At 40.0% G+C, this 18,314-nt stretch overlaps 1 protein-coding gene across 1 annotated transcript in view; it reads right to left on the bottom strand.

Moving 5' to 3' along the window:
* Positions 1-3,100: 3,100 nt before the first annotated feature.
* The window catches only part of PRIMA1 (proline rich membrane anchor 1), a 130,474-nt gene continuing 115,260 nt past the window's right edge, over positions 3,101-18,314 (bottom strand). Inside the window, exon 5 of the mRNA XM_069086021.1 lies at positions 3,101-8,547. Within this exon, the coding sequence (XP_068942122.1) occupies positions 8,445-8,547 (103 nt within the window). The 3' untranslated portion in view covers positions 3,101-8,444. The remainder of the gene's footprint in view (positions 8,548-18,314) is intronic.

Raw genomic sequence — 18,314 nt, 5'->3', positions numbered from 1 at the left:
TATACGAAACGAAGGGCAACATCTTAGCAAAACTTCTAGCCCTTAACGAGGTAGATGACTGGTTTTCCTTCATTTCTTTCTTTTTTATTAATTAAAAAACCCATCCTTTTTAAAGCCAGCATTTCAGCCCTATGGATACACTCTGACCTTGCCAGTGTATTCCTACAGGCTCTACCCACTCTGCTTGGGCCTTTTCTCCAGTTTGCCTGCCCTACCCCAAATCCTTTGATTTTACTTAAATTGTTAATTTCTCTGTCTCTTCCCCTTCCTTTGACCTTTCCTTTCCCTCTCCAAATAAGCAGGTGGTTAAAAATCATCCTGTAGTCAGAAGCCTCAATCTCTTAGCTTCAGTAATATTCCCTTGTGGCATCCTTTAAAAAACAAATAAAACCTTTCCCTTTACTTTGTCTTTCTTGCTGGAAAGAAATCCCTTTGTGGACTATGCTGCATTCTGTTCTCATGGTTGCTATCTTTGCCCTTACCCTACTTTATTCTCTCTATATTACATGCTTGGGCAGCTAGGTGGTGCAGTGGATAGAGTACCAGGCTTAGAGTCGGGAAGATGAGTCTTTCTGACTTCAAATTTGGCCTCAGACATTCACTAACCGTGTGATCCTGGGCAAGTCACTTCACCTTGTTTGCCTCAGTTTCCTCATCTGTAAAATGAGCTGGAGAAGGCAAGGGCAAACTACTTCCTTATCTTTGACTAGAAAATCCCACATGGGGTCACAAAGAGTTGTATATGATTGAAAAACAACTAAACAACAAATTCTATTATTCTCTACATGCCATTATGAATGCAAGTCTTCTAGGACACAAAATTTGAGCTCTGTCATAAATGTGTTACTACATTTGTAGCTCTTACTCTATCTTCCTTACCCTTGTATATTTATTTCATCTTACTTTTTGGTTGGGGCTCTTTTCTGATATGTCTCACTCTTAGAAATAGGAGTAAAGGAAAGAAGGCTTTCATGAAGAAAGCCATGAAGAAATCCATGTTGAATGGTGGGAGTGAGTATCCTTAGGTGTGAGACCCAGTTTTTTTTAAATAGTATTTTATTTTTCCTAATTATATATAAAGACAAATTTTAAAATTCATTTAACATTTCTGAGTTCCAAATTTTCCCCCTCTCTTACTTCCTCCCTCCTTAACTTATATATGTGCCATCATGAAAACATATTTCCATCTTAGTCATGTTGTGAAAGAAGAAACAAACTGAAAGAAAAAAAACACAAAAAATAAGTAAGGTGAAAACAGTGTGCTTCAATCTGCCTTCAGACTCCATCGTTTTTTTTTCTGGATGAAAATAGCAATTTTCTTCATGAGTCCTTTGGATAATGATAATATGCTGCTGGGAATAGCCAAGTCATCTGTAGGACAATATTGCTGTTACTGTATACAATGGTCTCCTGGTTCTGCTCACTTCACTTTGCATCAATTCATGTAAGAGACCAGTCCTATCCCCTTCCCTTATTGTGATCTCTGACAGAGGTCAGAATGAGACCCTTCCCTTACTGTGATCTCTAGTTATATCTTCTTCCCAGCCTCCCTCTTTCCCTCTCCCCCATTCCATCATCCTTGGTATTAGCTACGTCCAGGGATCCATAAATCTGTTCTTGTGGAGTGGAAAACAGTCTTCACAAGCACAACTCTCATTTAGAAAATGTGTGATTTCCCCCTTTTTCTTATCACCTCCTCATGGGAACAAGTGGCACCCATTCATTTCTGCTTCTGAGACCCACCACTTAATCTGCCCATCCCAATAAGGTTCATATTTTTTTTATTTATCATATTCTTCTGGGAGATACATGATCTTCATGTGTCTTACCTTCAAAGTAAGTATTCTCTTCAAATTACACTTCCTTGCCAACATTTCTATAATTTTGAATTCTAAATTTGTTATTTTCATTCTTCACTTCCATAGCCACCACCATAATTCAGACTCATCAGTTCTTGCCTATACTATGAAGGAATGAAAATCTATAAAAAAAAAATTGTTAAATGCTCACTATGTGCATGGTGCTGCATTAAGTGCTAAGGTAACAAACAGAAAAATAGTCCCTGTGGGGGCAGTGACCAGGTAGCATCTCTGGATGATGGCTATAAGGGCCAGACCAGAAACAAGACCACTGGTTGGGTGGGGAAGTGCTATTCCCAGGGCTCTTAGGCTCAGGGTCCTTGACTGTTTCCAACTCTATCTAAGGAGAAATAGTGATCAAGATTGTGGCGGTGGTTTGACTCTGCTGGCACATACCACTTCTTAAAGGGCACCTTGATCCTTCAGTTAGCTCCACTTGTTGTGACATTTGGTAAGCTGATGTTACTAGTGAGGATGGTTGGTCCTTTGGATGATGCTACTGGGGCCAGACTGGAAGCAGAGTTCTTGGTCTGGGCTTACCTGTTTCAGAGTGTTGGTTGATTGGCAATTGATATTGGTGGTGGAGGATGATGAATTCCTCCACAAAGGTTGCTCCCCTCAATGAGGCTGCAGAGGAGCGGTTGGAAGCAGAGTGGTTTGAGGGGTGCTGCTACTCCCAAGGCTCTTCAGGGTCCTGGACTATTTCCATTTGATCCTGAGAAGAGGGGATGGGTGAGGTTGTGGTGGTGGTTTGAATTGCTTGATATATACAACTACTGTCACTCCCTCAGGGTGACTTGCGAGGCTGGTTTGTAAGAGCTACCCAAATGGTTTCCCCCACCTTATTTATTCCCTATCCCACACACTTCTCCAGAAGGGATCTTCTTATGTTTTGGTCTCATCATCTTATTCTGTATTTAAAAAGCTCCAGTCATTCCCTATTGTCTCTAAGATGTCTGACCTTGAGATACAAGTCAATTAGATTGGTCATGCTGCTTGCACTCAGTGTATGGCTAGGGTGGGTATACTGATTGAAAGATTTCATTTCTTTGATGTAATTTTCAAGAAGCTTTTACCTTGTTTGGTATCTCTGTCTTCTTGTCTCCTAGATTCAGCTTGAATTATTCTAGATTTGATGCATTTTAAAATTACCTTTAGTGACAACACCCAATGGTCCTCCATCCTGTCAATTTCATACTTTCTTTCCATCTACCAGTTAATTTCACAAATGACAATACAACTTGTTCTTATAAGCACATTTTTATTGAAAATAAAAAATTAGTGATTCCCCCCGTCCCCTCAAAGTGGTGTACTGCACAATTTCCAAATGCTACAAGGCATATTTATTGTGCAATAACCTTAGAGACTAAATATACATTAATGGCTTATTGGAGGACATGACAACATTGATTTTTATTTTTCTCCATAGGTTACCACTGATACAGATTCTCTATAAACAGTAGTCATTTTCCTCTGTACATGTGGCACACAGTTAAGAAGGCAGATTTCAAGATATTTACATTCATGCATTAAATCTAACACGCTACCTTTGCAATTGAAATAATATACTTTGTATATATGCAGGGAATATTATAATTATATGTACTGTTTATCTCTCTTTAAATATATAACTATATATATAATATATATTTCTATGTTTTTAAACTTGTTTGAGGTCTTCCCTTCAAAGCTTGCTTCTGCAGCTCTTAAGAAAGGGCTGGAAAACTGACAATTCTGTTTGTCTATTAAATTCTAAAGTAAGTCTCAGCTACAATAACTTTGGAAAATACCTATTTAATAAAATGTAAAAAAGAAAAGTCATATTTCATTCTGGACCTCAGAGCTCATAAAATATTCTGAGATTCTGTCTCTATTTCTGATTTGGGACTGCAGAAACATTCTAAAAAAAATAAATTCTTAGCTAGAAAAGATCAAAGTCAGGTTGGATCTTCTGTATGCTTAAAAAGTGATATGATGTCATTTAATCAGGTAAAAAGCAATTGGAACTCCCTTCCCCTCCCTCATCAGACCACAAGAAATCTCTTTCTGAATGACCAGTTCCTGCTTCAAAGGTCTTGGCTGAAGTGACTTAAAAGAAACAAACAACTGAGATTTTTTCTTTGCATTTTATTAAATATACCAAAGAATATCAGAGATGGAACGGGACTTAGAAGGCATCTAGTCTAAATAAATTCTTTATTTTGAAGATGAGGAAACAGTTTCTAGAGAAGTGAATTGCCCAAGGTCAAACAGGCAGTCCCAGTTCTTAACAAAGAATCTTAGAAGTCCCATGGTTTAGTTTTAAAAGCAATTTGTAGAGGCTCTACAATTCCTCTAACACTGTTTTCCAGCTGGGTTAAGAATCCTGGCATGGTTGATTTCGTATGCTGGATCAGTCTTTGACATGTAACCTTGGGCCCTCTGATTCCCTTCTCTGGACCTTCATTTCCAAATATATGAAACAAAAGTATTAAACTAAATGACCTCTATAGTTCCTTTCATATCTAATATTCTATGTCCTAATAGTCTCCAATCTTTTCTGGAGACCTTTCTCTCAAGCTGATCTTCACCGGAGAGACCAATGAGTAGAGAAGTTGAACAACTCACTTCTTAGATTAGACACTTCACCTTCTGCTTATAATGCAACTGTATTTTGGGAAACGCATAATTTTGACAAGGCTTTGCTTAAGGAATATCCTTTCTCAGACCACATAATCTACAGTTAGGATTCAGAAAATAGAGTTATCAGATCTATCACACTCAGACTTGGGAAGATCTTCAGGGGTCATCAAGTGAACCCACATTAGAAGGAGAATCCCCTCTAAAACATACAGCCCCTCCCACTTAGAAGATTTCCAGGGATGAGGAATTTGTTACTTTCCAAGACAATCTAAGATGTTAACCAGGATCTTTAGATAGCTCTAATTTTCAAAGTATACTGGGAAGGTAACTTCCTTAAATGGTATGAGAGCTCGCAAATCATCAATTTGCTGAATCTTGGAATGGAAAGGAAAGTTGATCCCATGGAGGGTGAGTCATTTGCCTAAAGTCACATAGTTGGAAAAACCAAGACTGGACTCCCAGGTCTCCTGACTCTTGGGGCAATGTTTTTTTTTTTTTTCATTTAGCCAAAGTGGTAAAGCTATAACCAGAGTGGAGCCACTGTGGTTTTACTGCAGAAACCCTCAATCTCCAATGAATTGCCACTATTCTACATATTCTGCTGCATGGTAGAAGGAAAGACCATTGGATCCAGATTCAGAGGGCCTGGCTTTGAATCCCAGCTCTGCTACTTATGCGCTGTTGTTATTCATTTGTTTTTTAGTCATGTCCAAATCTTTGTGACCCATTAGAAGTGGTTTGCAATTTCCTTCTCCAGCTTATTTTACAGATGAGGAAACAGAGGCAAACAGGGTCAATTGACTTGCCCAGGGTCAGCTGTAAGTGACTGAGACTAGATTTGAACTCAGGAAGAGGAGTCTTCCTGACTCCAGGGCTGACACTCTATCCACTGTGCCACCTAGCTGTACCATCTATGTAACTGGGAAAATCACCTTTCCCACCTTTTAACTCATAAAGGAGTTTCCTTATGTGTGAAATGAGGAGGTTGCTGGAATTTGATCTCTAATAGTCCTTTCCTATTTGAAAATTATATTCTAAATATATAGCCTCTAAAGATGGTATCCAATCTAACACTGTCATTTTACAGATATGGAAACTTAAGTCCAGAGATGTTAAATGACCTGCCCAAGATCACACAGATAGTAAGCAGCAGAGCCTATTGGCTTCCTGATGCCAAATTCATGATCCCCCCTTCTATAGTCCCTTGCCTCTTCTTCCATTCTGACATTCTAGAAGCTAGATGGGCAGATATGAGTGGACGGTATCTCACTTCTAGCCTATTAATTTATTATTTGGTCTTCAAAACAGCAGATATATTTGGCAAACTAGAGGAGATTGTTGCATGTTTGTGCTCTTAGGCTATATCATATTAGGGCAGCAAGTTTATACAACACCATAACTGAATGGAATAGGAGGCAATTCAAAGTTTAGATTCTGCTCACTATACTTTGCTTCTACTTGAAAGCATCTACTAATTTATGAGACCGATAATACATGCTTAGGATCAGAAGCCACCATGCCCCACTTTTTCTTAAAGGAAACCTTCAAAAGAAATAGAATTATTTCCCTCAGAGGAGCACATTACATTTTGGAAAGGCCAATAAAACTGTGACTGGTATTAGCGGTCCATCCTACTTAGATTTGCAAATATAATTTTTTTTTCCACAAGCATGTGTCTGATCATGTTAAATACGAGGTGTTTAAGAGTGAAAGATTATTCAGAGAGATGGATGCTTAAAGTCAGAAGTAGTTGGAGTTACTTTTAACTCGGATGAATATGGCTAAATTCCAACCCAGTGATGATTACCTCAAATACACATTAAGGTGGTTGGTTCTGTATTAGTAGATACCTACTGTGTGAAGGGTATTGTGGTGGGTGCTGAAGGAAATTCAAAGGTTAAAAAACCCCCAAAACACAGGACTGACGAATAAATGTTCAATGGATGAATAATTTTTTTGACAATCAGCTCTATGTGGAAGTCTCTTGCTCTCAAGAACTTACAATTTGATGGATAGTAAATTTAAACAGACACATTATGTAATGCAAAATACAGTGTATATCAGTATGTCTTGGTTTACTGATATGTTAATTCCACTGGAGATTTTCAGTAATGGGGTTGCTATGGTTGACTTGAGACACAGATACTGAATATTACTGAAGCTTCACAGTGACACTGGAAATAGGCATTTGGGATCATTCCCTCCATCTCCCTCCTTCATTGTAATTCAACTCTCAGAACTTTCTATTTAGAGTAAAGTGATAGAAAGAGAAATATCTAGTTGACCAAGGGAGACACAAATTGGCTTTCTGGGGGAGGGAGACAAAACAGGGCTGTCTCACAATCAACGATTCCCAGTTAGGACTTATAGGGGTCATCTATTTCAGCCCATAGGTAAATCATAAATGTCTCCTACAGCATCCCCAAGTGGTCAGCCAGTTTCCATATGAAGACCTCTAGTATTAGGGAACAGATCTAGTTGTTCGTTTTATAGAGAGGGGACGACTCAAGGCCTTAGTACTTTGGTACTTGAGGTACTAAGTGAAATGGGTTTGGTGGAAGCTTGGCTTTAGGGAAAGCATGATCTATGCACCCATATATATGACAAAAAATTCCCATGCAAAATTTGGCACAACAGGCAGCCTCCATCACAGCCAGTCAGAGAACTGAGCTCACAATCATTTGCCTGTTCTTTCCAGAAACAACACTTAACTACAGGCTAGGTCTATTAAGCTCTTGGTGAGTTGAGAAAATATGCAAAGAAATTTAAAACAACCACAACCATGTGGGGAAGGGGACCTTCCCCTACTCAACACCTCATCCGAAGGATGGAAAGAGAACTTTGGTTTCTGGTCTGGCTCATCCTTTCCATATCTGAGACCATGAACACAGCTATTTATCCACACCAAAGTAAGCCAGTTTCTTGTTCTTTGTTTCTCCTTCATCAGACATTTTTATGAAGGAACTAGCTGTGCAGTGGGTCCTTAGAGTAGGAACTCAGAGAGCTGTGGAGGAACAAGGAACTCAAGTATTTGCTGGGGTGAAGAAAGAAGGTAAGACAGAAACCCAAAGCAAAGGATGGAGGCTCTTGAGGAGGAATGTATTGAAAGCACCTTTTTAAAAAATGAAAATTCTCACAGTCATACCAACACTTGAAGGAGCCCTGTCCTGATTGGAGGAGCCTTGGGTCACTGGAAATTGCATAGTCACCAGACTGCTGATGGGTTTCCCGGCCTTGCTTGTGAGGGCATGCAGGTTGGAGACAGGTAGTATACACTCGTGTATGCCTTCCCTCTAAAGGGTTAATAAGAAGTGGAGGGTGCTACTGCCTTGCCAGAGGGTTGTAACCAGCAAGGATATGTAGGACAGCTAGAATGCCCATTCTAAAGCCCCAATCCCGGCAAGTCCTCTTTTGTCAGCAGTTCTTGTGAAATGTGGATTAAACAAAAATGACAACAACCATGACAAGAGAGAAGTTCGAGGCATGCTGACGTTTGTCCCTTCAACAGATGTTGCATGTGGTCATCATGCCTCATTCTGGGCATAGAAGGAAGAGCACTGTATCTGGAGTAAGAGAATCTGGGTTCAAATTCCAACACTGTGGCTCCTTCTTAGTCATGTGATCTTGGGTGAGTCACTTAACTCCCCTGCCTTCAATTTCCTCCTCGGTAAAATGAGGGGGCTGAACTAGATGATCTCTAGGGTTCTTTCTAACTCTATATTCTCCTCTCTGAGCTGCCTCTGACTGGCAGGCAAAATCCTTTTCATCAGATGATTAGCAAAGTCTTGAAAAGCAGTCGGGTTTCTCTCTTTGAATGCTTGAGGTGTGCGAAAATTGGGGAAATTAAGTCCTGGGCCCACCAAGCTGTCACCTGCTATGTCTTTGCTCCCTCCCTTCTTCCTGTACCCCTCTGTGCTTTGACGAGACTTCACTCCAGCCAGGCTGTCTGGGAGTCAGCAGGGATTACACAACTGCGTTATTTACATCCACTGTTTTGTTGTTTTGAGAGGAGGTCATTGCATATTCAGTTCCACTCGTTCCATTCTCTTCTTTTCTTAGTGGTTTCCTGGGAAATGGAAGGTGGGAGAAAAGGGGAGAAAAAGAGGGACAGAGAAAAAATGGAAATTAGTTATTAGAGCAGACTTAGAACTCAAATATTGTGAGAGCACTCGTGATTTTTTTTAACCAACATTACATAATTTTCTAGGGTGTATGTCATGAATTTCATAGTATGTTCTCTCTTATATTTCTTTCTGAAGAGATATTACAAACCATCCAATATAACCCCTTTTATTTTACAGAGCACAGTACTGGCCCAGGGAAATGGGGAAGGCTTAAATCCCATCCCTTTCTAGAAATATGCATGGATATACATTGGATGGGAGTGGGTGTGCTTCCTGTTTAGGGGACTTACTTAAGCATCTTTGTATTTCTCAACACTACAGTGACCCTGCACTACTAGGCAGGCATACAGATCAGTACCTTTGAATGGAAGAATGATTAGATAATAACAAACATGATAGATGACACTTTATAATTTACAAAGTGCTTCCTTTACATGCTTGACCTCATTTGACCCTCCCAACACCCCCTTGGAGGTAGGTCATGCAAAGATTATTAATATTCCCATTTTATACATGGGGAAACCGTGGCATAGTTAGGTGACCTGATGTACTCTTGGGCACACAGATGGTGAGGGCCAGAACCAGGGCTGGTTCCCAAATCCTCTAACTCCTAATCCTAAACTCTTTCCACAACACTGCCTGCCTCTTTTAACACTAAGGTACTGAGGAGCTGTGTAAGTCATTCTTACCTTGATTTGGCTAGAGAGGCACAGAGGAAAAATGATAAGAGTAATACCAATGAAAATATAATTAGTATGTACCAGTGGTTCTCAAGCATGTCCTTGTGGGATGTCCCTTAAGGGTTTAGATTTGATCGTCACAATTCTACTCTTTAGCATCGGAGTGAATTAAGGCTGGTAGGAGGAATGCAAAAGGGCAGTAACGGGACGAATCTTCAACACCTCACTTCTCTAAATCCCATCTATGCTCTGAGACCTAGCTCCATCCTTGAAGATGTTTTCCCAGACTTTTCTGACGGCACTGATGGATCCCAATTCCAAACTCTAATTGTTGCTGTTAAGTCATTTCAGTCATGTCCTACTATTCATAACCCCATTTGGGATTTTCATGGCAAAGATACTGTTACATGTTCAGGACTTTGCCATTTCTTTCTCCAGCTCACTTTACAGATGAGGAAACTGAGGCAAACAGAATTAAGTGACTTGCCCAGAGTCACACAGCTAGTAAGGGTCTGAGGCCAGATTTGAACTCAGGAAGATGAGTCTTCTTGACTCCAGGTCTGGCACTCTGTGAACTGTTCCCAAACTCTAATGCTTTCTGCTATCTCATACCATGCTTCATGGCCCTTAAACCATATCCTGTACTTACTAAGTTCCCTATTTAATATATGAGCATATTTTAACTTTTCCCTGAGACTGAAGGCAAAGACCACATCTGATAGGGTCATTAAAAAAGTTAAAGATATGGTCCAACCCCATCCCTTATGTTTTACAGATGAGAAAATAAGATCTAAAGAGGTTAAATTATTTGTCCAGGGTCACACTAATAATATGCAGAAGAACAAGATGTGACTCAGGTCATGGGACCATAGCATTAGAAAGGATATCTAGTCTAACCTCATTTTATCAATGAGGACATTGAGGGATATGGATTAGGGATTAGGGACCTGCCTAGACCGTCTGGGTAGTGTAAATCATCAGAGATGGGATCTGAACCCAGGTTCTCTGAGTCCTGATAGAGCAGTCTTGCCACACACCATACTTAGCTGTAGAGCATCAGAGCAAGGAAGGATTCTAGCGATCATCTCGTTCAACCCTTTCCTTTTCTTCCAATGGGTCTGGGCTCTCACATCGTGGTTATTCCTTCTATTGAAGGAGATCGCAACTGATTTGTTGTGTGATTCTCAGCCATGCTGTCTCATATATTTACAGGAGGGGGTCTACTCAATGCAGTAGGGGCCTCCCTCATTTTCACTTTGCACTGAGCGGTTCCTGATGGCGCATATGCATTTATGGCCCTTCTACTGATCGATCATTGCTCTTCTTACATACATGTTCAGTCCATCTCTCTCTCTCTCTCTCTCTCTCTCTCTCTCTCTCTCTCTCTCATGCATTGGACATTCCCTTCCTATTATAGATGAGGAAAATGAGATTCAGTGGTCAAACTGACTTCCTAGCTTTGTCACTAATATTCGTTGAATGACAAGGCTGCATTTCAAACCCAAGCCTCCTAGCTCGAAAGTTCAGTGTTCTTTCCATTATCCATGATGCCTTCTACTAGTGATATTTGTATTCATACTTTCTCAACTATACTGACCACAAGCTAAATTTAGCTACTCTTAGTAAAGCCCAGTTGCTCAAGAACCTATGGCACCTGTCTTAACCTCCTTATAGCGCCCCAAGGCCCATCTTTGGCATCCCCATTCCCACTTGAGAGACACTGGTATGGGCCAATGGTTTAGCACTTAGATGGATGAAAGTGTAGTAAGATGAGTTATTGGTAAGTTGGTGATGTTGAATAATCAGCATAAAAGTTCCATCAACATGTTTGCTAACACAGAGAGAAGAGGAAAATGTGGTTTTCTCCTCTTCATTTTCAGTTGGAGTACCAGAGGGGAAATGATCAAGAAAACAAGTCCCATTCATGGTTTCTTGGTGTCTCTTCTGGGTCACTAACCTTTCCTTTAATGCACATCAGTTGGCTAATGCTCATCAAAGTAGTTTCTATAGGAAACTAGGGCTTTTGTTTAACAAAGTTTAAGACTTTGTTCACAGCACTTTTATACCTATTATCTCCTTTGAGCATCTCAGCAACCCTGTGAGGTCAGAAAGACTATTGATCACAATATAGAAGACTAGGGCAGTTATTACTCTCCTTAGGTTATTGATAAAGAAATCAAAGTCCAGAAAATGTCTGAGCCAAGCTCAAGCAGCTAGTGGCAGAACTGGGACAAAAGTCCAAGTTCATCTGTTCCTAGGCTATTCTCTACGATGCTGTGTTGTCACTGGGATGCACAGAAAAGGACTGATTAAAAAACAAACAAACCAGGTCTCCCATCTCATTCTGTTGTGACTAATTTGCCTAATTTGTAGGATGTGCTAAATGAAACCCTGTCCTGGGGTCAGAGGTTTTTATTTGTTCCACTGCTATCTCCTACCATGATCTGCATAGCGGACCTTGCTTCTCTTGCCAGTAACTTTTTCACCTGTAAAATGGAGGTGATGGTAGAATCACAAAGCAAAATGGGGGGTTTAAGTCAAAGAATATTAGAATATGCACTCCTTCAGGGCAGATGCTATATCATTTCATGGCTTTGGAACCCCAAGCTAACTTTTTTTAGTCATTTTCAGTAGTGTTTGATTTTATGATCCCATCTGGGGTTTTCTTGGTAAAGATACTGGAATTGTTTGACTTTGACTCCTCCAGCTCATTTTACAGATGAGGAAACTGAGGCAAACAGGGTTAAGTGACTTGCCTAGGGTCACACAAGTATGAGTCCTTCCTGACTCCTGGTCTGGCACTTTATCCAATGTGCCACCTAGCTGTCTAGCATAGTATATGACTGTCAGTTAGAAGAAACCTTAGAACATAGAAATACAATTTTAGAGCTGAATGAGACCTTAGAATATATAATATTAATGTCAGAATCGATTTTAGATTCCAAAACAGAAGTGGAAGGAAGGTCTAATTAGAGAATAAAATATTAAGACTTTGAAGGAACCCTAGCATTCATCCCATTTTACCAGTGAGGAAATCAAGGCCCACAAAGGATAACTGACTTGACTTGAGGAGGCTCACATAGCTAGTAAGTAGTAGGGGTAAGATTTAAAAACCAGGCCCTTGGACTCCACATGCTATTTTTACTACATAACTTGATGTATTCTAAGCTAGTCTTTTAGGCCCTCATAGAGATAGAAATGATGGAAAGAAACTGTGGACAAGTTGTCTGGAAAGCTCCATGGCTTCCTTGGAAACAAGATGCTTAAAAAGGAAGTATTCTGAAATGTTACTCTTAGTTTTCATGTAAGCAGGAAGCCTCAATTCAGATCCTTTGAAAACTTGATTTGCTCTTCTAAAACCACACTATTGCCAGGGTTAGACACTGGCTGATTTGTGCTGTGGTGCCACTTGTCAGAAGATCAGCATAAATTTGAGAGCGTAATTCTGAATGGTGGAAAATTCCCTTTGACACCTGGAATGGCCAGTCTGGGCTTGCTCCTCAGCTTTGTGCAGTCAAAGACAGACTGAGGAAATTGCCAAAAGACAAGGCTTAGATTTACAACTAACTCACAAGTGCCTGAGCTTTCTGTCTTGCTTGTTTTCACTTAATTCAAATATGAAGTCATCTTTGCCCATGAAAGTAGAAAAGAGTGAATCAAGGACCATTCTTATACCTTTATGTTATTTTCCATATTAGTATATTTTATAATTCTAGAGACAGAGGGAAGTCTTAGAAATCTTACATAGTTCAACTCTCTTAATTTTACAGAGGAAATAATTAAGGCCTAGAGGGGGGAAGAGACTTAACTTACCCATGAATATGTACTGTAAATTTACAGATGAGCCAGAAATAAAATATAGTCTTTTTGCAATGAATTTCCATTATGACATCTTCTCCCCAAATGTTTCCTCTACATGATTATGTCCCTTTTTATTTTTAATTTGTTTTCTGCAAAGTCACTCATTTGGCTCAATACCATGCCCCACACTGCAGGATACCATGCTGCTTTTGTATTATTGGCTCCTCTGTAATGTCAATATGAAGCTGAGAGGCACTTTAAAATGACTGAATAAATGTGATGGGCCATGGTTCATACATTCCTTCTTTGGATTGTCTGAGATGGATAGTACGGGTTAGTAAAGGGATAAGTGGAAGTTAACTTCATGTCATACTCACTCAGAGGCTCAGGAAAACAACTCCTTATTCTCTAAACCAGGCTTGTACCTGCTCTCTGCCTAATTTCCCATTCAGGAGACTGATGTATACTTTATACAGAGATGCCTGTGTAAACAGCACGCTTTCAAACCTGTGGAGCACCTTGGTTATTCCAGCACATACATGAAGAGGCATTTCCACCTGAGAGGTGAAAGAAAGAATGCTCCGACAACTGCTCCCTAAATCACATGGTTCCTAAAACCAAGAGAAAGTAATATGAGCTTTGCAACTGTTACAATTGGAATGTCCAGCTTTTCTATAGATTTGCTCAATATTTCTGGAGTAATTCATAAGTGCAAGGCACTGTCCATGGTTCTGAGTATATACTTATAGGTATGACTGAAATCTATCGAGGAGCTTATACATCTAAGGTGGGGATAGACAACTTTATAGTAATAACAACAAACAATTATATGAAACTATATAATACATAATAATAAGATAGACATTTTTATAAAACTTTAAAGTTTGCAAAATATTTTACATAAATCATCTCACTGGGGTTTTATAACAATGCTCTGAGGGAGGTAGTGGTATCATCTCTTAATCTGTATTTATAGCTTTTATTTTTACATCTTCTTCATTTCCAAATATATTCCTTCATCCTCATGCCACCCTCCCCACAGAGGTCAAAGAACAAAAAAGAATAAGGGAAAAACATCCAGCAAAGTGAACCAACATGATGACTGAGCCTGACAGTATATGTAGTGTTCCACACCCATAGTCATCCACCTCTTCAAAGAGGGAGGAGGAGATGTATCTTCTTTCTTCTTTTCAGGCAAGCTTGAGAATTATAACTATACAGAGTCTGGTTTCATTTTATTATTTCCATTTATCTTTGTAGTCACTATGTATACAGTTGATATGGTTCTGCTTATTTCATTTTGTATCAGTTCATGTGCTTCTATGTAGTCTTGATATTTAACATTTTTATGGCAGTACGATATTCCATTGCAGTAATGGAACCATAATTTATTTAGCCAATCCATAAGCAATGAGCTTCCCTATTGTTTCCAAATCTTTGTGGCTACAAAATACTTTTAGAAATACTTGAGTACAATAGGTATTATTTTTTACAGATGAGGAAAGTGAGGCTTAGGGAGATTAAATGGTTCAACTACAAAGTTAGTAAATATCAGGGCAGGATTTGAACTATCTATGATAACTATAATACAGTGAAGAGTAACATTAATGCAAAGGTGAGAACCTTGAAAAAAGTTCTTTGAGACATTTAAAGATAAAGGGTAAGAATACATTTAAGGTGAGGTAGAGGTGAAGATGCAGGCTGAAGTGTGCCACAAAGGCATCATGCTGAGAGACTGTGCACTCCTTCAATGGTCTGGTGCCCTCCTACAGTGATACCAATTTGAAGGTGAAATTGAGATTCTGAATATCAGATGACACTTTTTGAGACCCCTGTAATCTCTAAATGGGAAAAGGCAGCACACATGGAAGGCATATCTAGACCGAAAGAACTCTTGTGAAGAGGGTGAAAAATGCAGCATGAGCATGAGTAGTTTACCTGTGATGGAGTAAGTTGTAGAGCCAGGATTAGAACCTGGAATTCCTAATTATATATAGGCCTATAATGTTTTCCATTAAACCAATGGTTCCTCATCCTGTAGGCTGAGGATTCCTGGGAGATCACAAAATTATTGGGAGGGGTCCATATATGCACAAGATGCCCTATCAGGTTGATTCTTAATTAGTACCAACCAAACATACAGAATGACTCCATACAATAGGCAAATCTAGCTTCTGTATCCTAAGTAATGTTGTGTGCAGGTATGAATTACTATTATAGTGATAAATAAAATACATGTAGAGATAAATGTAAACTTAAGGGCCTTGCAGAATTTTTCATAGCTTTTTCTTAGCTCATATTTCTTATTCAGTGAAAAATAACAATACATTTACTATCATGTGAGGATCTGTAGGCTTGTTAATTGTAAAAAAAAATGAGTCCTCATAATACTCCAAAATATTGGAAACTACTGCACTAAACCATTTTGCTTTCCTGTGTATCAGCTTTGCATCATCAGCATGTATTCCATACTCAGTAATTGTCTATAGGTTTTCTCCTGGTTTCTGTGTATGGTTTACTCTGTATATAGCTTAGTAAGCACCACTGACCAGTTTCTTAACAAGTATTTTAGAATATGCATCATGGCAGAGAGGAAAGAGGACTGGCCTCAAAGTAAGAAGATCTGGGTATAAGTCCTGTTTCTAACTCATCCTGGCTGCCATCATGGACAAGTCATCAATCTCTCAGTGTCCCAGGCAACTTTCTAAGACTGGAAGAGTAGAACATTTGCAGATGAGAATTTCCTTTCCTGATGAAATCACAGGTCTTTTTTTTTTCTTTTTGGAGGGGGGAAGGTAGGGCAATTGGGGTTAAGTGACTTGCCCAAGGTCACAAGCTAGTTTTGTGTTAAGTGCCTGAGGTCAGATTTGAACTCAGGTCTTCCTGACTCCAGGGCCGGTGCTCTACTCACTGCACCACCTAGCTGCCCCCACAGGTCTTTTTTAAAAAGTACTTTTGGATACTGACAATAAAACTAACATATACACATTTAGACTCACTCTCTATGATCTATCACATACTCTGCTCCCAGATTTGTCTTACTAATGTATGGCTCTTATTATACTATTCTTGTTCAAGATCTTCAATGGGGGGGGGGGGGCGGAGCCAAGATGGCAGAGTAGAAGCATGACCTTCCCATGGCTCCAGCTTCCACCTTCCCCAATCCATGTAAAAAGGGGACTCTAAACAAACTTTGGAGCTGCAGAACCCACAAAATGACACAGAGAAGCTAACCTCCCGCTGAGGACAGCCCAGCAGGCCGGCAGGAATCGGCCAGCGCAGTGCTCTGGGAGCTGAGCCCAGCACCATGCCGAGGCTTTAGCCCCAGGGCGGGCCTGACCAGCCGCCTGCCAGAGGGACTCCAGATCAGCAGCAGCTGTGGCCGTTTCCAGATTTACCAATACATAGATGCGAAGGACAAGGTGAGAGGCCAGTGCAGTCTGGACTTTGGGACCCAGTAAGTGGGAGTGCATGGCTTTTACCCCTGGGGCGAGAAACCGCTGAGACGCCAGCATAGCCTGCCAGCGCCATGTGGCAGCTTCAGCTCCTGGCCTGCAGAGTGTAGGGGGACCAAGCACCAGTCTGAGGGGTAATTGCTCTTGCTTTTACCTGCTTGGATCTGGATTGCAGTCTAGGGTGGAGGTTCTGGGGTGTGTGTCCAGCTTGCCAGAGCGTGTGGAGACCTCAGAGAGGGCACCCATCTAATACCTACGGCAGCTGAGAAAACCCCAGCGTTTGGGACGAAAACTCCCCTGTCTGGTGGCAGAGTCCTACTGTGGCAAAAAGCCCAAAAGTCAAATAATTGAGTGGCGAAATGAGCAGGCAAAGGAAACAAAGCAGACAGAAGATTCCAACATTACACTCCTATTTTGGGGATAAGAAGGAGCAAGGCATGGAACAGGAGGAAAACAGTGAATTCAGAACTCCTGCACCAAAAGCTTCAAAGGAAAATACAAGCTGGTTACAGGCCATAGAGGACCTTAAGAAGCAGATAAGAGAAGTGGAGGAAAAATTGGGAAGAGAAATGAGAACAATGCAAGAAAATTATGAAATGAGAGTCAATAGCCTGACTGAGGAAAATAATACCTTATAAAATAGACTAACTCAAATGGCAAAGGAGGCTCAAAAAGGCAATGAGGAGAAGAGTGCCTTAAAAAGTCGAATTTGCCAGATGAAAAAAGAATCTCAAAAGCTCACTGAGGAGAATCATTGCTTCAGAATTAGATTGGAGCAAATGGAAGCTAATGACTTTATGAGAAATCAAGATGCTGTTAAACAGATCCAAACAAATGGAAGAATAGAAGGCAATGTGAAATATCTCATGGGAAAAACCACTGACCTGGAAAATAGATCCAGGAGAGATAATTTAAAAATTATTGGACTACCTGAAAGCCATGACCAAAGTAAGAACCTAGAAATCATCCTCCAGGAAGTTCTCAAAGAAAACTGCCCTGATGTTTTAGAACAAGAGCGCAAAATAGAGGTTGAAAGAATACACTGATCACCTCCTGAAAAAGATCCCCAAAAGAAAACTCCTAGGAATATTATAGCCAGGTTCCAGAATTCCCAGATTAAGGAGAGAATATTACAAGCAGCCAGGAAGAAACAATTTGAATATTGTGGAAACACAATCAGGATAACCCAGGATCTGGCAGCTTCTACACTGAGGGATCGAAGGGCTTGGAATATGATATTCCGGAGGACGAGGGAGCTGGGATTAAAACCAAGAGTCACCTACCCAGCAAAACTGAGTATCATGTTTCAGGGGAAAATATGGTCATTCAGTGGAATACAGGACTTTCAAGCATTCTTGCTGAAAAAACCAGAGTTGAATAGAAAATTTGACATTCAGATACAAGAAGGAAAAGAAGCATGAGAAGGTAAACAGGGAAAAGAAATCATAAGGAACTTATCAAAGTTGAACTATTAACATTCCTACATGGAAAAACAATAATTGTAACTTATGAAACTTTTCTCAGTAGTTGAAGGGATTAGAAATATATATATATATACATATATATGTCTTTATATGAGGGTATGCGGGCATATGAATACATACGTGAATGTGTGTATATATGTTTACAGGTATACATAGATAGAGGGCATGGGACCAATTTAACAGGAAGGGATGATACTTAAAAGGTGAATTTAAGAGGTGAGATGAATATAATGAGAGGAGATGGGGGAGACAGATTGGGGCAAACTATCTCATACAGAAGAGGCAAGGG

The sequence above is a fragment of the Petaurus breviceps genome, unplaced genomic scaffold (genome assembly GCF_028583685.1).
Source record: "Petaurus breviceps papuanus isolate PSGF00001 unplaced genomic scaffold, PetGlider_PUasm1.0 177, whole genome shotgun sequence".
Taxonomy (NCBI): domain Eukaryota; kingdom Metazoa; phylum Chordata; class Mammalia; order Diprotodontia; family Petauridae; genus Petaurus; species Petaurus breviceps.
Note: the sequence above shows the minus strand (reverse complement) of the source record. Positions and strands in the feature narration are given on the sequence as shown.